Source organism: Mesocricetus auratus, unplaced genomic scaffold (assembly GCF_017639785.1).
Source record: "Mesocricetus auratus isolate SY011 unplaced genomic scaffold, BCM_Maur_2.0 Super-Scaffold_100009, whole genome shotgun sequence".
Taxonomy (NCBI): domain Eukaryota; kingdom Metazoa; phylum Chordata; class Mammalia; order Rodentia; family Cricetidae; genus Mesocricetus; species Mesocricetus auratus.
The window spans coordinates 58730128-58750510 of record NW_024429193.1 but is presented as its reverse complement, the minus strand read 5'-3'; the positions used below and the strand labels follow the sequence as shown (position 1 = coordinate 58750510).

Sequence of the window (20383 nt, the reverse complement as noted above, 5' to 3'; positions counted from 1 at the left end):
GTCTTTGCAGGTCTGCTCTGGAACCAACCTCCCTGGTATGGTTGAGCGTTCTCCCAGTTTCCAGTTTCCAGCGACAGACCAGTACACATTAAAGGGGCGAGGAAGCTGAGTCAGCAGGCAAAAGCACTTGGTGTGCCAGCCTGGCAGCCTGAGTTTAATCCCTGCCACGCACGTAGGAACCCAATACAGTAGTGCATCTGTGGTCCCAGCACCCCTATGGCTAAACAGGCTACAGAGGGACAAGAATTAGACAGACCCTGAGGATCAGCTAGTCTGGAATGTGCCACACAGTGCCAGGAAGAAGAGAATAAACAAAATGGTGGGAGACTGAGAATCAACTTGCACACACAGGCAAACACAGATACAGACACAAACTCTCTCTCTCTCTCTCTCTCTCTCTCTCTCTCTCTCATACACACACACACTCTCTCTCTCTCTCATACACACACACACACACACACACACACACACACACACACACACACACGGGGAGGGCAGACAAGCAGGCAGACAGGCCACTTAAAAAAAGAGAAAGACTAGGACACTTGCCTGGCATATGCAAATCCCTAGTACCCTTACCAAATAAAATTGTATTAAAATAGACAAAAAGGAGAAGAGAGGAAAACATATATTCTCTCATGGAAACATAATACACTCACTTAAATGGAACAAAACACTAGTCAGAAGTCCTAAAATCTACGTGAGCCATCAATGCTTCAAGATTAGACAAAGGCAGGAGTGGGGTAGACTACCACAGTATGAACGGAACACATGACCGTGTGGTTCATGCAGCAGTTCCTGGGGCCGGACAACCTACTCACGATTTTAGAAACGAGGCATCTTTCAAGCAAATCTGAAAAAGTAAGGAAGACAAGTTAAAAAGGTCAGTGCCGGGAAACGCCAGTGCCAACAAGCCACTTCCTGTCTCGGTTACTCTCTCCCATCACAGCAGTCCGGTCCTGCCTTAGCCTCACTGAGTAAGGCACAAAGCTCAGAGCGTCCTTCTAAGTCCAAACAAAAGGGCGTCTGGCTCAGGGGAAGGTCTCACTTACAGGGACCAAGTCTGGTCTAACAAGAACTTAAGAGGAGACTGTAGCTAAGTGTGCTGGCTAGGTTTACTTCATACAAGTCAGTCATTTGGAAGGATAGAACCTTAGTTGAGAAAGTGCCCCACCAGATTGACCTGGGGGCAAGTCTGTGGGCATTTCCATGACTGATTGACTGATTGACGGTGGATATGTTGGGCGGGGGGCTAGCTCACTATGGGTGATGCCATCCCTGGGCTGTTGGTCCTGGGTTCTGTAAGGAAGCAGGCTGAGCAGCTCAAGCCACGAGGAGCAAGCCAGTGAGCAGCATTCTTCCATGGTCTCTGCATCAGGTCCTGCCTTGAGTTCCCCCCCTGACTTCCCTCAGCCATGAACTGTTACCCGGAAGGGTAAGATGAGATAAGCGGTTCTCCCCAGGTTGTTTTGGTCATGGTGTTTATCACAGCAATAGAATCCCTAACTAAGACACTAAGTGTCCTCCATCCCTGTGCTCCCTACCACACAGGAGCCCCTTTCCCTCCCCGCTTTTGTTCATCTACCAAGAGGCAGCTCAAGTGCCACGCCCCATGAAGCAGCAGGAATGAGAGGGAAGGAAACTAACCAATGTGAAGTCCCATGATCCTTTACTTCTATGGTCACAAAGCCTCTTGGAGAATGTGATGAAGTGTCACTTCCCTCCCTCCGGACCCCCAAAGGACACTCTGTTTAAAGAGAGTTGCAGGAGTTCCTCCTGGAGAAGCAGATGGTACCTCGTAGGTAGTCAGCAGCACGTGAAAAGGATGCTCCTGTTGGAGGTCTTGCTGAAGGAGGGCTCTCTCCTCCTTGCCGCCAGCATATGTCACACAGGAAAGACCTGGAGCAAATCTGGGGCGAAGAAAAGAGGTGAGCAGATCAAACATTAGAGCCACAGGACAGTGTGGGCTACCTGGAACCCACACCTCAACTCGAGTGCTGTGTAGACCCTGGGAGGCCATCAGAAAGAGTCCTGGGGACTCCAAATCAGGCCTAGGGCCAAGCTTCAGGTAAGGCCCTGATGTACACGTTCACCCATGAGTGTCAGGTCTAAAGGTTTGTGCTGACTTTGAGAAGGAAACTTTCCCACATTAGTCACTTCCTACATCACGATGAGAAGGACGGCTGTCCTTCAGTCCATTAAACTTCACTAGAAAGGAGTACTCACCTTAACTGTCAAACAGTAGCCACAACACCTGGACCGCCTATGCTGGATGCCCAGCGGCTACCTACCTTGCTTCATTTCAGGCCTTTCTAGAATAAACTCATTAATTGTATAAGACACTATTGTTTTATCATATTTTCTACACCAGCCAGACCACCTTAACCAATGCAAAGAGTAAAGTTTCGTCTGATTTACTCTGTACCTCTCCAGCTCTTCTTTCCAATTGCTCAAAACAGACAAGGGACAAAGAATCAGAAACGGCCCTTCGTCGTTCAGTCTTCCCACCAAGTAAAGGAGGAGAGCGATAGTCTGGAACACAGAAAAGGATGTCAGTTCTGATCCTGTTTCCTCACGAAAAGTAGCCACAAAGTTCTCCCAGTCACCGGCGCACACACACACCCCTCCACGAGTGCAACTTGTTTTACAATGCAATACATATGATCTTTTCCATGTTAGGGAGTATGCCTTTCCTTGAGGGAATCAAGGAAGCCTCAGTAAACTTGCGAAAGGGATTTAAGGCATTCAATTACTTAAGTAGTTACCAAGCCGTGCGGATCAGTATTTATATAACTGAACCTCTAATGCAAAGAAAAAAGCCAGGAATGAATAGAAATCAAAGACAACAAGGCACCTGGTGGGCCAGGTCAGCCCAGCAATACTCTAAAACAAAACACCAGCTGTGCCAAGACGTGACCGCAAGAACGGCCCACACGCGATGGCGCCTGTGCTGGCTGGGCTCACCCAATGAGGATAGTCCTCCTTCCTAAACCCCTCCCTTTTTCCCTACAGCTTTCCTTCCTTCTACATATACTCAGAGTCTGCTCATTTGGCTGGACATTCTCTGATCCCAGTTACATAACAATCGACGATGCCTTGCTTTCCTGGAGTGGATACTATAATAGGGCAACCCCAATAAATTACCCTCATAAGTGGAAAAAAGGGTATAAAATGAAAGCCTTTGTAAAGCCCAAAGGCTTCCTTCAGGACACTGCAGTATATACTTCTGAAAGATGCTACAATGCACAGGAAAAATAAAGACATGAGGAGATGCTGTGCCCAAATGCTGAGGTATTTCTGCGGGGGGGGGGGACCACACTGTAAACATAAATCAAAACCCTGAGAAAGCTACCCGCCAAAGATTTTATCAAGATTAACTTAGATAACACAATAAGGGTCCCTCGTTCCTCACCTATAAAACATTTAAGTAAATTAGGATATTTGCAAAACATAAAATGCAAAATTACAATGCGATATCAGACTGACGAAATTTAAACTGTAAGAACTACAGCGCACTGCTATTCAACACTATGGTTGGAATGCTGTAATGAGAAATAACTGGTCTTTAAAATGTATTAGTTTTATAACAGAAACAATGTCCTTCTAAAATTCCTTATGTGACTGGACCTCGCAGCCCAAGCTGCACAGAGCAAGCTTCTCGCATGACTTAGCTGCATCCAAGCAGTTCTCTTTAGCTGCCTTCAAGACGTCCCTTGAGAACGTTTCTGTCCGTCCCCATCCACCAGAGAGGGCAACAAAACAAGTGTAGGCCCAGGTGGGTTCTGAGAAGCATTAAGTGAAGAAAGAACATTAATTCTACATAAGCTCTTCCAGAAAACTGAGCACACCTTGACTCATTGTACGAGGCTGGCACTCACCCAGTGTAAACACCAGACATTTTATAAGGGCCCTTCAGACCAATATAACCTTCAGGGTATAAATGCATAAATTCTAAACAAACTTTTACCAAACCAGATTTGGAGGTAGCCTATTTGGGGGAAGTTAAAGTCTGAAAGGCAAGGATAAGGAGAATTTGGGCTGAAGAAGAAGGTCAACAGGACAGAGCCAATGACTAAAACAAAGGCAATACATGGAAGGTCCTTCAGTGATCCAAGAGTCTGTTCAGTTTGGGTGGTAAAGGCAGTCAGGGTACCCTCTCCAGAGGTCATGCTGCTCTATGAGTATTTCCTAAATTGATGAGCAAGGTGTGCTTGCCTTAAATAAGGTAGTCTCCAACCTAAGACCAGGCTAGCCTATGCACAGCTTCAGAATGAGGTTCGTTATAAATAACGTGAGTCTTGGAAGGGGGCTCTTAGCTTCCAACAGGACTGACAAGACCCTGACTGTTCCTTATGGTCACTTGTGAAACCTCTCTGGATTGGGAAATGCCTATCACCATGGTTTTTAATCGGCTTGACTTTGCTGTATATGCTGACTACACTGACTTTAACCAAAGGCTGATTGATCATCCTGACAGATATGTCAACATCGATACTCCACCTGCCTAACAGTGCCCAAGTCCAGGCCGTCAGTTGGCTACATGAATTTGGGGCCCAAGTCCAGGCCGTCAGTTGGCTACATGAATTTGGAAACCACAGGGCACTACATTCACCCTAGGCTATCCCGAGAGAGACCCAGAAAGCAGGTACCACATGAAGCCCTGCTAAGGAAGTCGAGGTCAATCCGTCGCTAGAGCAGGTAAATGTCTTTTCTATAGAGAAAAGCCCTGGGCCAGGCCCATTGAATGTTCTCCTAATTGAGGCATGCCTTCTCCCAGACACTCGTTTAAAAAATAAAATAAAACAGGCCAAACAAGGGCAGTGGCACAATTTTTAAAACCCAAACTAGAAAAAGCAACTCCACGGTGCAATCTCTTATCACGTGAAGTTATGCACGTCACACCCCGGTGGGAAACCCGCACAGCTGCAATGGGGAGGTAAAGATAACCATGGACGGCGTGAGGTCAACTGTGCTCACTCGACGGGGGCCTACCTGGCACGTCTTCCCCAGGCCCATCTCATCTCCCAGGATACAGCCATTTTGGCAATGGAAGCACTGGGCTAGCCAATTGACTCCCTCCAGCTGATACGAGCGTAGACGAATCCCTAGAAATGGAAAACAGAATCGGCCCAAAGAGCCGAAATTTCAGCAGGCTTCCGGTTCTAGGACGGCCTCCCCTCCCCCACGCCAAACCTGACCAGTCGCAGCGCCGTCTTGCTTCCCTCTGGCTACTTTTAATGCAGACTTGGTCACCATCTATCACTCATTCAAACTCCTAAAGCACGCAGTCATTGTCACCCACCTAGCCCCCTGGCAGAAGCCTTCTAAGGTTTTGACCGCGGCTGCCTGGGTCTCCCTCCACTACTCACTCCCGGAAATGAACATTACCAATGCGACTCATCGACAAAGGGCACACGGACTGTGCATGCTAAGGAAAGACATAGACAGGACTACTTCACACCACGCTTCAACATGAAACAATGCTCCTTCATGTGAAAAGTCCTCCGTGGTACCCAGCAAGAGATACTTATGTTTGGGTAGTGTTAGGTCTCAAACCTGGGACCAAGGGCTGAGGTGCCCATTTACCAAATCAAAGCAGACCCTGATGTCAGGTTCTCCCTGCAAGCCTCAGACCCCAGCAGTCACAGGGCCCTCCTGGCTGGCATGCCACACCCCAGCCGCCCTTTCCTATACAACCCAGTCATTCCGGTTTCCTGGTTGCTTCATCTGCTCTCTCTGCCCGTCTCTTGGCCCAGGCTGCCCCCTTGGTCAGCAGCTACTCTCCCCTCCCCATTAATCCCAAGACAGGAGGAGAAAGATCACTGACCCAAACCATCATGGCCAAATTAGTTAAACCTAGCAATTAATTAAAACAAGCTTTTTTATTCCTAAACGTGGGCTGTCTCCCCCATAAGGCGGGTTTGACAGGTCAGCATTGGTTATGAGGAAGACAAGGTTTTTATAGTTCAGGGGTAGGGGGTTTCAGATGGGGGGTTGATGAGCAAAATAGGTGGGGTTACAGGAGCAGAGTATAAACATAACAAGTTAGTCCCTCCTGAAACAAAGACATGGTTGCCAGGCAGGCATAATAAGGTAGTCATCACAACAGATAGTTACATAACCTTTTGAAAAAAGGGTGGGGGTTGCAAGATGCTTATAAACAACTTTCTGAAAGGAAGACGTGATTGCCATCATAGAACAGGCAGTATAGAATCATTTGTAGTTAAGGTTAAAAGTGGGGTGTAGCCCAATCCTTGAGAAACAGGAGTTTAATCATAAACAGGAATGAAGCTAGTTTGTCTTTACTAAGACAGAGGCAGGCTGGCTCTTCACACCCTCTCCTCACATGGCTCAGGTTCAAGACCATTCTCCCAGATGCCCCTGCCTCTGCCTGTGCTCTCCCTGTTACCTACAATAAACTTTCTCCTCCTCCATACCTAGGAGCAGTCATGTCCTTCCCTTTTTATGTCTTTCTTTTCATTCAGGTAGGTTGTGGGAGCTTGGGAGGTGTGGCCTAGCTGGAGGAAGTGGAGGAGGGCACCAGGAAGCAGACCCTGAGGGTCATAGCCTGGTTCCACCTTCCACCCAGGCTCACCAGTGCTGCCTCGAATCTCCTACTGCCATCTCTGGGACCTGCTCAGACTACCATGCCTCCCGCGATGAACTTTATATCCATGTCATAAGTCAGAACAAGTCCTTCCTTCCACCCTTAAATTGTTCTTATCAGATATGTTGTCACAGAGATAAGAAAAGCAACTAATGTTAAGAATTGACAGCAAGAATTGGGGTCACTGCTATGCCCATCTGGGCATGCTGCTTGTAGAACTGCTTTGCAGGAGGGAGGTAAGAGCTGTGGTCTAAAGAGCCCGGGTATACTGTAAGCAGGATGCTAATGCTGGGCACCCAGAAGACAGCAGGAATTCAGGGGTGCAGGTCGGGGGAGGGGGACACAGACACGACAAGCTTCTGCCTGGTGCATGCTGGGATATCAGCCGGACTCTGTTCTGTCAGGGTCCTGAGACTGAATTCAAAAGTGATGGATTAAAATTTTCAACAGGGAATTTCAACAAAGCCCAGCGCGTAAGCTGTGGTATGGACTCTGTTTGCTGATTTCAGTCATATTTACAGTGAGAATCCAGAGATAAAAGAGTTGCAGGAACATGGAAAATGCACACTTTGGCAAAAGAGGGTGAGTGAGGAAATTTAAAGTTGAGATAAGACAGAAAAGGGCAACCCTTCGGAAGCCTCCAGGGTGTCACTGTGCAGATCATTAGAAGACTTAAAATTTTCAAACAGAAGAAAGCATCGTAACTTTTAAGATATAAAGTGCTTTGGTCTGTACTGTCAACTTGAGAAGACATAGAACTGCCTTGGAGCGACCTCTCTGGAAATGTTAAGTTAATTGGGATGGGAGGGCACACCCTAACTATCAAAATAAACAGGGAAACACTTGAGCACTAGCAATGATGTAGAAGAAAAAGCCAAGAGATGTGAAGACGCTAGCTCTATAGGTAGAGCAAAGGCGGTCCCCACAAGCCAGGGTGAGCCTCTGGATGCTAGAAAGGAATGTGCTTCCCAAAGCGCCTCCAAATAGGACCGCAGGCCCACTGACACCCAAGAGCACTGATGCACCCTCTCCGGTGCTGTGGAACTGAAGGCCACCAGACAAGCCTCAGAAGATGAAGAGCTGATCACAACGCAGTCAAATCGGAACCTGTTGATGGAACCGGGAGAAGGAAGCTTCCAAGCTCCCGGAAACTAAACAACACACTTATAAATCTTCTAAATAATCCACTGCACAAGTCTCAAGGGAGAGACCAATACTAATCTGAACAAACACAGAAATCTAGTCATTTCTTATGGAACAAAAACTGAGTCAAAAATAGATTACAGGTGCAAATGTAAAATTACAAGCTTGGGGAGGGGACGACAAAAAGTTTTTAGGATCTGTAAAGAGATCACCACACGTTCTTTTTTCTTTTTCATGTTGTGCATATGTGTACATGTATGTGTTCATGTATGTGTGAGTGCAAGCACATGAGTGGCGGAATACTTACAGAGGTCACAGTATAACTCTTAGGCCCGGGGCTCTAATCACCTTGTGGCATCCAGGAACTGAACTTGGGTCTGTGCATGCCAGCACCTTTCCCCCCACCTTGCCGGCCCAAATTCTTACATTTGACACCAGAGGCAAGCAAGCAAAAAGCTACAGTAAGATAAATCTGATAAATTTCAGCAAAATAATTGTCTTGCAAATCCATGTATCTGAAAGAAAGTCCCATTACCTGGACTATAAAAAAAACTCAAATGTCAAGTGAAAAAAATAACCAAGTTAAAACCTGGGCAAAATATGCTGGGCAGTTGTGGCCATACGCCTTTAATCCCAGCACTCAGGAGGCAGAAGCAGGTGGATCTCTGTGAGTTTGAAGCCAACCTGGTCTACATAGTGAGTTCCAGGACAGCCAGACCTGTTACACAGAGAAACCCTGTCGTAAAAAAACCAAACATTAGGGGGGTGGGGGACAGGACAAAGAGACAAAGCAGTAGGGACATTCATGTTTAAACCACTATAGATGTCACCACCACTATTAGAATGGAGGGGAAATTATACAAGCACTGGCACAGATGCTTTCTTTAAACACACAACCAGCCAGGCACAGCGCTCCCCAGTGTTTGCCACAGGGAACTAAAGACGTATCTTCACATCAAACCAGCATACAAATATTTTCAACCCTAGAGGCAGGAGGGTAAAAGAAAAAAAAAAACCTAGAAACGATTCACATCAATTTCTCTGTATAGATGGTAAACAGCCTGTGGGAAATCCATGCTTCTCACCAAAAAGAAAACTCAAACAAAATAGTGGGAAAGTCATCCTCCAGAGATTACACATACACATCACTTAAGAGTTGTGTGTGTCACTTCTCCAAGTGACAAAATTACAGAAACAGAGAAGACTGGACTAGGAGGTAGCTTAGTGGCAGAGTGCTTGCCCATGTCAGCAAAACCACAGATTCAATCCCCAGCACTGGAGGAAGAAGGAGGGATGGAGGGAGGGAGGGAGGGAGGGAGGAAGGGAGGGAGGGAGGGAGGGAGGGAGGGAGGGAGGGGGAGGGGGGACAAATTGGAAAAGGAATGGGAAGGCAGAAGACAATGCTTGCAAAGGATCAAGAGAATGGTGGTAAGGAAACAAGTACAGCTATCAACAGGCAGCCGAGGCGCTTCAGTAGTGGGAATGTTCTGGATCTTGACTGTGAAGATAGATGTCAACTCCTAAGTGACATTTTATTTTGCAAAGCTGGTATCACTGGGGAAGATGAGCTCTCTGTATTGTTTCCTGCTACTGCATGTGACTGAGTCTGTGACCGTCATTTAATAAGATTTGATTTTAATTCTGTGTGTGGCTGTGTCTGGGTATGCACCCATGAGTGCAGATGCCCAGAAAGGCTAGACAAGGGCATCAGACCCATGGAGTCAGAATAATAGGCAGTTGTAAGCTGCTGTGCTGTCTGTACTTAGAGAACTTGGTCCTCCGCAAGGGTAGTAAGTACATGCTCCTAACCGTAGGCTGTCTCTCCTGCCCCAAAAGTTTAATTTAAAAAAATGATATAAAATTATCTACACACAGATAACAGCACTAACATTTAAGAGTCAAATGCAAAGACAGATATTATCCTAAGTAGTTTAGACAGAACCGAGTTTAATACAGAGAATTAGGTCACCATAAAATTGTTGCAAGGATGGAGGAGTGGCCTATGGTTAGCATCTGGGTAGAATGCTGTACCAGTACCACAGAACTGGCCACCATCAATGTGTCTACCTCCATGAACAGGAAGCCAGGAAAAAAACAAAAACAAAACAGGCCATTGCATCAGCAGCTCCCAAAACCGACCTCTCCCACTTTAATCCATGCCAACATAGATACTCCACATCCTAACCAAAACCCACAGGGAAGAGTCATGAGAGAAACGGGAGGACACATCAACGCCACTCCAAGCTGTCTGTGGCTGTCCTGCCCTGAATCACGCGCTTGCTTTGATAGAGTCAGGTCATGACAGAACCAGGGGAATTGGGAAACACGCTCTGTTTTCTAACCTCTAGGGCTACCTAAACTATGGATTAATATAAGAAAGCATCCAATATTATGATTTCAACAATATATCTGTATGGAATCCCAGTTTTGAACCTCTCTAACCACAGGGTAGTGGGCAGGGATCATACACAGGTAATAAACATGTATGTAGACCAGAGCCTGGCAGGACAGAGGACATATTGGCAGCAATAGTATTGTGTACTAAAATTTCTCTTTTTTTGTGGGTATAAATTTTATTTCATGAACACATACTGGAAGGAAAGGCCAGAAATGTTTTCAATGGATTGACAACTCAGAATATTACATTTATTCTGGCAAACAGCAACAGCAGCTGTAACTTTAATATCCAGTACTGGCTCGGTCTATCTATTTCCTTCTTTTCCTGTGCTAATTACATTTATAAGCAGACGCCACCACACACGCTTCTGCATTTACGGCTCTATGCCATGTGTTCAAACCTGTAGCCTCCTGCCTGCTCACTTCCTTTCAACAAGAATGTATCTACACATACAGTCCCCTCCTGGTGTGCTATGTGCAGCTGGCTTCGATCTATACACACTTCTGGGCCTTCTGCATATTTCAAAGTATCATTCCCAAGGCCACTGGCAAGCAAAGAGGCAGATACACAGGCAAACATTAATCAAGATATGCTGAACACACGAAGGCCAGCCCGCAACGCCAGATTTAAACTAGATACACAGATGGGGGAAAGGTAATGTGGGGGAGGTCTTTGTGGGGTTGCGGGGAAGACCTGCTCAACAAGAGGGAAAACGAGACTGGTACTGGAAACCTGACTAACTACTCAGGAGAGGAGACTGTAAAAAACAGTAAGTGTATCCGAAAAAGCCACAAAAAAATCATACTATTAACTATCTAAAAACAAAACAGACCCATAATGCAGGAATAGTGTGTATACATATACATAGGTAGCTTGAACAAGCCTCGTCTGCACTGACAATGCTCCCTCCCAGGGCCAAAGACCACCTGACAGAAGCCCCAATACCAGACACGAGAAGCCTTCTTTCCAAGAGACTCCCAAAACAGACAGCCTACTGCTGCCGACCCTGGTTGCCCACCAAAGATAGGGGGTACATCCCTATTGCTGGAGACACCATGCACTTCAGAAACAGGACCCAGGGGCCCCTGAGCTGGAACTGATCTAAATGCCCCCTCCCTTAGGGCTGGCTTTCACAGTACCAGAAGGCACCATACAAGCTTCCAACAGAGGAAGGCAACCAACAATCTTCCCCAGCTATGCCACCTATGAGCCACATCAACAACCAGCAAGTAACAATAGCCCCAAGGATGCAGTAGGGGCACACATGCTTGGTGGCAACCACCAGCTCTCTAACATGCTCAACTAGATCGAGACCATGCCTGGTACTGGAAACCAAGCTAACCACTCACTGCTGGTGAAGACACGGTTACTGGACAAGAAGGTACATCCGCTAATCTACTGAGCCAGCAAAATCCCCAATGGCCTATCAACATCTGTCCTTGCACCCACAGGTTAAGTGGAGTCCTCACCTCTCATCAAGGAAACTTCTCTTTGCAACAGACTTGGGATTTGTGGAACCCAATGGATACATCTAGCAAACGCTCCCACACCTAAGTCTCAGAGAAAGGGGGGAAGAAAGACTGTAGGAGCCTGTGGATTGGGGACTTAACTGTGAAACTGTGTCTCCTGGTAACACCAGAAGTTACGGCCATAGTCTCACCAACATGGCTGCCTAAACAGGAGATGATGCCAATGAATGGCCGAATGGAAAGAGAGGAGCCCCTGAGGCCTCAACCCTACCCAGAGAGCTACAGACAATTAGGAAGAGCTGAGAGGAAAACAATCGGTCTTCTCCAGGAAACAGCACACCAGTCAGTTGTCCAGTAACAAATGGTCAGCCCTGAAAACATACATACGAGTGACATTATACACGTTGGACAAGTACTATTTAGCAATATTGTACATATGTATATGTGTACAATAACAACTAAGTGGGAGGGGGAGAACATGAATTTGAAGGAGAGCAGGGGAGGGTATATAGGAGTGTTTGGAGGGAAGAAAGTGGAGAATCGTTATAATTACAATCTCAAAAGTACAATTTTTAAAGCTGAATATAAAGGAAAACCATTGATACGAACTGCTTGGTCTGCAGGACCCTAGGAGTCACCTTTCTCTTTGCGTCTGTCGTTCTGTAAGCCGAAGGAAAGGCACCATTTACTTATTTATTTATCTATCTATTTTTTTTTTAAGACAGGGTCTCTCTATTATGTAGTCCTGGCTGCCCTGGAACTCAGAGATCCGCCTGCATGTGCCACTGCCTGGCAGAAAGGCACCTTCTGTTGCTGGTCCAGAGCAAACCCTCACGTTTTCGTGGCACTTGCCAAATCGTGTAAGTCAAGCGAACGCTTCTGTATACTTTCAAAAGCATCTATCCGCCAGTTAAGAAAGTGGGTCCGAGGGCGGGTATCCATTTTGCTCATCTGCACCCCACACTTGACAGTAAGTCTACTCTCGACAGCCATACATAACGACTAACGACCTCATGGTGGCGACTCGGTGAGCCATTCTGGCTTTCCCTTAAACAGCACTTCATTCCCAGCAAACACATAAGGAAAGGGTCTGGGGTGATGAACAGAGTTGGCGCCTCAGGAAGTGGCGGCTCCGGGTCCATCTGGGGTCTGCACACATGGGGATCTGCACACCTGGAGTTTCCACACCTGGATCTGCACTTCTGGGGTCCCCACATCTGGGGCTTGTAAAGGCAAGAGGGGTAACCACAGGACAAACTTTAGGGGGCAGGACGTCGGACGCAGCTTTGAGGGTTAATTATGGAGCGGCAACAAGTGAATGCGCATGCACGGTTGGCGGGGAAACGCCAACTGGGAGGAGTTAAAGTGGCCGGGACGCTCCAGCTACCGGGCCGGTCCCCGCATGAGCCTGTGCCGCCCGGCGCTTTCCCGGCTCGCGCCCACCCCCACCTCTCCGGCCGGCTCACCCGTCAGGCCCCATTGCTGTAAGTCCTGCTCCTGCACCCGCGTCCGCACCGCCTCGGGTCTGCTCTCGGCCGGCAGCGCCAGCAGGAAGCGCGGCAAGTCACCCGCCATCCCCAAAGAGGCTCCGCCCGCGGCCCCGCGCCTTCGCTCCCTCGCGCGCCGGGTGCAGCGCGCCGCCGCCAGAGGGCGCACCGCGCGCGCGTTCCCACGCCGCCTTAGCACGCAGGTGCGGAAGGCCTCGGTTCTAGGCGTGCTTCTGTGATTAAGAGCTCAGAAGCTTGCCTGGGCTCCGTGGGTAGCTAACAGCAGGCGCCAAGCTTGGCCATCTCCGCTTTCATTTCTTATCTGTCTCCTTTAAACTTTGGGTCAGATTCTGCATGTGTTCAGTGTATGCCTAAAAACTGGTACTACAAGGTGGATTAATCCTAGATTGATCCAACCTCTTTCCTCATTTATGATTGAAAACCAAAATCAGACTAACTTTGATCTCTTAAGATACGTTAGCGCCAAGACACTTAAGAACCTGTGGTACATTCCTGTAATCTTAACACAGGAAGGACGAGACAGGAGAATTGGGAGTTCAGTCTGACCTGGGTTACATAGCAGAAATGTGTCAACAATAATAAGTACCAAAGCTCAGTGAGCAGAATGCTTGCTTCGTATACCCCAAGCCCTGGGTTTGGTACGCAGTGTCATGTTACTTGGGCATGACTGTGGGTACCTGTACTCCCGGCACTGGGTAGGTGGCAGCAGGAAGACCAAAGGCCCAAGGTTATCCTGTTACATAGCAAGTTCAGCCCATGGTATATACAACCTTATCTTAAAAATACATAAGATGTGAGAGAGCTTCCCCCCCAGATTCCAAGAGTAGCCATGCAGACAGAATGTCCATGTGTGGTAAAACTATTGGCCATGTTGTCCTATGAAGGGCCAAAGCTGTCCCCGCTATGTAGAAGCAGTCCTGTGATGGCTAAGGGAATTGACCCTTGCCGTTATAAAGGCTTCTTCAGGAACACACAGAACCAGACCTGAGTGTGTATCAACCAGGTCAAAGGGGAGGTCAACTGAATCTCAAATCCCGGGTCCCTCTGGAATCATGTCACACATCTGAGTTACAGACTAACTCAAAACAAAGAAACTGTTCTCAGTGGATACATACAGATTCTTTTTTACAATATGAAGTGTGAGTGTGCTCTTACAGGGATATAGTGTATCATCTTTCCCTTGCCAGTGGAGCTGAGCACACTTGCCCCCCCCCAATAAATTCCTCTCCTCACTGTTGTTTTCTTCCATTTGATTTCTTTGGAGGCAAATGGCTGGACCTGGTTTGTTGAGAGGCCCCCAGGTCAGGACTATGGTAGCTCCTCTGACCAGTCTTGCATCCCTGCATCACCTGATTGGCTGAAATGTTCACTGAGGGGTTGGCTCGTGAGTGTATTTAACCAACTGATGACTATCACGTGCCAGGTTTCTCCTGCATTGGGGAGCAGAATTCAGTAACATCCAGGCAGGCAGTGCTGGCCATAGCCGTGCAGACAGTGATAGCTGTAGCCAGGCAGACAGTGATAGCTGTAGCCAGGCAGACAATGGTAGCCTTAGCCTGGGATGTTCTAGTTCTCCTGAAGTGCTCTTCACTCATGTGCAACGGGTTCTTGTCTTTGCTTAAGTTTAAAATGTCTGTTACAAAGCCAAGTTTAAGATTTATTGAGAAAGTGATTTAAGCTTGGGAATTGAGACAGACTTGCCTGAATGTCTCAACAATAGCTAACCACATGGTTTATGTGGTTTTGGGGTTACATTGCTCGAAAGATGTATCTTACAGATACCTTCAGGGATTAAACAGTTTTAAATTGGGTTAAAGGTTTGATCTGGGTGACTTACTTCTCTTAAATCATTCTCTGTGCAAAGGAACTGTAAGGAGCTCGGTGAGGAACAGAGTTCCAGTTTGACAGTGAGAGAACTCAAAGGCCTTAAGCATGGCTTAATTAGTTGTTTGATGTCACGCCCCTGAGATGGCTCAGGAAGTAAAGAGGCTTGTCACCCATGCCTGAAGACCTGTTACATCCATGGCACCCACATAGTGGATGAGCTTCACACACACACACACACACACACACACACTGCGGTGCATGTTCCTCCCCTCAATTCAATAGTAAATAAAACTGAGTTTTTTTTAAAAAGTGGCTGATGCTGAGCCAAAGCAAGCAGTGTGACATAGAGGGGCTAGACTGATTCTATAGGACACTTTTCTGTGTCAGTACTCCCTCAAAACCTTGTGGCAGATGCGTGACTTTCAGGATCTTCTCTAGAAGGATTTGGCACCTGGTACCAATGTCTGACTTCAGCCTCCAGATTCTGATCTGCTAATGCAATGCTGTCAACCACTTGCCAATTAATCAAAAGCCTTCTTATCTTTTTAACTTAAAGTAATCCAGAGATTAAGATGCTAGCTTTACAGCATTATTTGTAATAGCCAGAATTTGGAAGCAACCTAGATGTCCCTCAACTGAAGAGTGGATAGAGAAAATGTGGTACATTTACACAATGGAGTACTATTTAACAGAAAAAAACAATGGCTGATGGAAGCAGAGGCCGACTCCCACGGCTAAGCACTGAGCTGAACTCAAGAAAGCCAGTAGCTAATATTCATAGATACAGAGAGCACGTGGTGGCTACTGGAGTATTTTAGATCCTTTTCTGATGCTGTGAAAAGACACTAAGAACAAGGCAGCACGGGGAAGGGAAGGTTTGTTTGGGATTATGGTTCTAGAGGGATAAGTCACTCACCATCTCGTGGAGCGCACATCCTGAACCACAAACACAAAGAGAGAGCAGTCGTCTGAGTCTTTAAGTTCTCAAAACTCTCCCCACTGACATACTTCCAGCATCAAGGCCACAATTCCTAAACCTGCCTGAGCAGCACCACCAGCCGGAGCCAAGTGTTGAAAACATGAGCCTGTGGGGGAGATTCCCATGCCAGCCACCACAGAGAGCAGAGAGGAAGAAAGGATGGAGGTAGGGCAGTTAGAGAGGGTCTGGGGACAGTGGCACAGGAGGACTCTCATGTTCTGCACAGCAAGGAACCAGTGCTTGACAACAATTAATTACTATTTCAAATGAGCCAGTGGAAAGAATTGTAACTATTTCTAACTCAACAGATGTTTGAGGTAATGGCAATGCATGTTTCCTTGTTCTGACCATGATGGAAATATACCAACATGTTGGTTACTTCTGCATTACAGTTACAAAACAGTGCCTGCCCCAGCACTAAGAGCCCTCAGTAAGTACTTGTTTAGTGTTTGAGCCAGGTGCCTGGAAGCAGTTCCAGATTTAAGACCTGAATTTGTTAAAACTTTGAGCAACAGAAGACACACCACAGGCTGGCCAGATAAGGCACAGAAAACCTCAGAAGCTTGCTCACGATTTTAATGAGTCGGTTTTAACGGGCAGATAAGGTCTAGTTTGAATGCTGTTGTGGATTGGTGCTCTGGTTGTGAAATCATGATGATTATCTTAGTTCTTCCTATATCCCTACACAGAGGTGGGCAAGCATTTGGCAAGCAACTCAATGAGATTAATGATCACTGAATCACCCCTTTGATAACCATAGCATTTTCGACTCCTGCAAAAACAAGCTCGATCAAGCACAGGTCACACATAGGTTATGTTTACTCTCCTCTGTGTCCTTGCTGTGTGTGGTAACAATAGTTCACTGGCAGCATCCAGTGAGGCAGACATGAGGCCTTAGGGTGGCAACCACAGAGAAAAGTTTGGATTTTGAATGATGTCAGTACCCTACAGTGAATTGGAATGAAAGACACTTCAGTTTTCTTAAAAAAAAAAAAAAAGGAAAACTACGATCTTAATGTAATTATACATCTTTGGCATCAAATAACATAATATTTGGGGCTTTTATTTGTTGATTAGTAACATATATTTGGGAAGGCGTTTGTTGATTGTTGTGTGTGTGTGTGTGTGTGTTTGGTTTTACAGTTTCACACATGTAAACAATGTATCTTAATCATATCCTCTCCCAGATAGCAACAAGACGTCCCCTTCTACTGCATGGCCCCCATGCTCCTTTTCGAAACACTGAGTCCCATTAGTGCTGCCGGATGGGATGTAGCAATCCTGCAGTTGACCTTGTGCTAGTCGTATGCAGGTAACCAGAGCTGTTGTGAGCTCATGAGTGCAGTAGCCACTCTTTCACCAGGAGGGAAAATCTTGCTTGGGAGGTCAGTACTGTAGGAAAGTAGCCCATAATAAATTAAAAAGCTAGTCACTTCAGAGAATTGATATTCCTCCTTACTAAGGGCATGACACTGGAATACCATCAGTGTTTACACACACAGCTCAAATATTGTAGGCAGTTCTGAACTGAGATTCACCTTCAGGGTTTTCATTTGCCATGGCAATGCCTGATCTCTTTTTTCACTTAATGCCTTTGACTATCACTCCTTGCCATGGGATTAGTTCTATGCAACATGTTCTATTCCCTGTCGAGCAGTAAACTGTCTGTGCAGCCCATTTCACTAGCCTCGGAAGAGTTTCAGTTTGTTGACTTTGAAATTTAGCTTTTCAAACATATTTCCACATAAAGGGAAGGTTATCTAAACAATGAGGTTGAAAGAATGCAAAATGGTCCTCAGTGTCTTTGGACACTGGTTTCTCTAACCAAGACCACAACCCTCAGGATTCTTCCAACCTTCCTGTTCTTTTTCCTAATTGGCAGAAACCCAAAGATATCATGTGCCTTTACCTCATAAAACCTAAATCTTAGCTTTGAAAGCTAAACACACCTGGTACACACTTGTTCACATTCCTAAGACTTAACTGGAAGGTGGAGCCCAGGGACTTCTCCATGTTTACAAGTGTTGAAAACGTCCGTATACTAGAATCTTTATAATCAGACAGTTTTAGCTATGGGAAAACACTTCTGAAAGCCCATAGGACATAGTCATTCCAATGGGGAGAATAATGTTACCTATAATATAAGGGGAAGAATTGATTTCTAAGGAACTAAACCTGGTGACCATTGATGGATCACAGAGGCCAAAATGAAATTCAATCCAGTTGTGACTTCCAGCTGAAGCAAGAACCACAAACATTTCAGTGCACCTTCTTACATTCAGAGAAAGATCATGTCTTCCCCTCTTTCTAGAGAGCTGAGACAGAAATACAGTGTTCCATCTGTGTCCATTCGAAAGGATGGTGGAGTTCAGGTTGTCCACGGACACTACAAAGGCTAGCGGATAGACAAAGTGGTCCAAGTGTACAGGAAGAAATACATCATCTACACTGAATGAACACAGTGGGGGAAAATGGCTAATGGCACAGCTGTCCATAGGCATCCACCCCAGGAAGGTGGTTATCACCAGCCTACAGCTGAACAAAGATCCCAAAAAGATCCTGTAAAGTAAAACCAAGCCTCGACAGTAGGAAAGGAGAAGGGCGAGCACAAGGGAGAAATGGTGGAGTAGGGGCATCTCTTACACAGCTTTCACTAAAGACTGCTTAAGTTTGTAAAAAGGGAGGGGGGAGGGAGAGAAGAAAGGAAGAGGGAGAGATGGAGGGAAGGAGGGAGAGAGGGAGAGGAAAGGGAGAGGGGGAGGAGGGAGGAAGGAAGGAAGAAAAGAAGAAAGAAAGCTAAATGTGAATTTGAATGTCCAAGAGTGTTGGGAAGGACCCAATGACTTTAGTTGAGAATCACACAGTGTCTGAATTTCACCAGTGAAGACAAGGCCAGAGTTATCCCTCAAGCAGGGAGAGGGACGCCTTTAATCCCAGCACTTGGGAGACAGAGGCATGCAGATCTCTGTGAGTTCAAGGCCAACGGGTCTACATAGCAAGTTCCACGATAGCCAAGGCCACACAGAGAAACCCTATATTTTTTTTTTAAAAAGTTATCCCACATTGTTGAGGTTCATTGGTAATCTCATTAGCTGTGGGAAGGTCCATAGATATAGTAAGTTTCCTGTTTTCATAGCTTTTAGATGTAGACTCTGAAGATACATACACACACACACACACACACACACACAATGATGGAGTCATCAGTAGCCAGATTTGGCATATTATTTATTTTCAAGCCACATTCTTCTATGTAATATGATTGAGTATTCAAGCCCTTACATCTGACTTCAAGTGTTTTCCAATGAGGAGAGATTTGTTTTCTGTAATGCAATTGTGTACATATGTTGTGTGTGGAGATCAGAGGGCGGCAATGAATGAATGAAGTCCTGAGTGAATGTGTGCTGTTAACACAGCCATGTCAAGGACCCTTAGCCTTAGATCCATGAGAAAATGGCAGAGCCTTCCATTATGGTTCATGTGTGGATGTCAACAGTTTGTGCAGAAAATGTCCACAGTAGCTTTCTCCCTCTGTTTATGGCTTGACAACTGCTGCTGCAGGTAAACCGCTCCTACCAAGATTAGCTACACCTGTCTCCTTGATCCAGCTGCCTAATGCACGGCCTCCCTCCTTGCGCAGCTGTATGCAATTACCTCTCTGTTCAACTCTATATAATAAACACACTGAGCATCTGGGATACCTCAGTTTCTCCACTCAAACCCAGCTTTTCTGTGTCCATTTGTTTGTCATTTCCTCATTCCTTCATTGCCTCTAGTCAGGTCTATCCCTGGAGCCATACTGAATGCAGCAGTTTGACCCTAGAAGGAGTTGAAGTTTTAAATATGCTTGCTTAGATCATCCCTACCCTCTGCTGTGAAAACTATCCAAACCCAGAAAGGGATTTGTTGGTTAAAACTTTCCCATGCCTAAATGGGACCTCCTAAAACGGAAAAGCTTCTGTAAGGCCAAGGACATGGTAAATAAGACAAAATATCAGCCTACAGAATGGGAAAAGATCTTCGCCAACCCCACATCTGACAGAGGTCTGATCTCCAAAATATGTAAATAACTCGAGAAACTAGACATCAAAATACCAAATCATCCAATTTAAAAATGGGGTATAGATCTAAACAGAGAATTCTCAACAAAAGAATCTCAAATGGCCAAAATACATTTAAGGAATTGCTCAACATCCTTAGTCATAAGGAAAATGCATGAGATACCATCTTAAACACCTGTCAAAATGGCTAGGATAACAGTTTATACTAGATAGGATGTGGAGTAAGGGGAACACACTTTCACTGCTGGTGGGAGTACAAATTTGTACAGCCTCTTTGGAAATCAGTATGGCAGTTTCTCAGAAAATGGTAATCAATCTACCTCAAGACCTAGCATTACCACTCCTGGGCATATAACAAAGGATGCTTAATCATACCACAAGAGCACTTGTT

At 46.1% G+C, this 20383-nt stretch overlaps 2 protein-coding genes and 1 pseudogene across 3 annotated transcripts in view; 2 read left to right on the top strand and 1 right to left on the bottom strand.

Annotated features, from left to right (window-relative positions):
• The window catches only part of Chd1l (chromodomain helicase DNA binding protein 1 like), a 54863-nt gene extending 41627 nt beyond the window's left edge, over positions 1-13236 (bottom strand). For both annotated transcript variants that reach the window (XR_005879405.1, XM_040752171.1), the window contains exons 1-5: positions 13084-13236; positions 4993-5105; positions 2426-2532; positions 1796-1910; positions 822-853 (exon numbers count right to left, since the gene is read on the bottom strand). Coding sequence is in view for 1 of the 2 variants with exons in the window: in XM_040752171.1 (XP_040608105.1) it covers positions 822-853; positions 1796-1910; positions 2426-2532; positions 4993-5105; positions 13084-13192 (476 nt within the window). In the remaining variant the exon portion in view is untranslated. The remainder of the gene's footprint in view (positions 1-821; positions 854-1795; positions 1911-2425; positions 2533-4992; positions 5106-13083) is intronic.
• Positions 13003-20383, top strand: part of Fmo5 (flavin containing dimethylaniline monoxygenase 5) — a 44124-nt gene continuing 36743 nt past the window's right edge. The window contains exon 1 of the mRNA XM_040752175.1: positions 13003-13101. The gene's annotated coding sequence lies outside the window, so the exon portion shown is untranslated. The remainder of the gene's footprint in view (positions 13102-20383) is intronic.
• Positions 17090-18561, top strand: LOC110343562 (annotated as a pseudogene).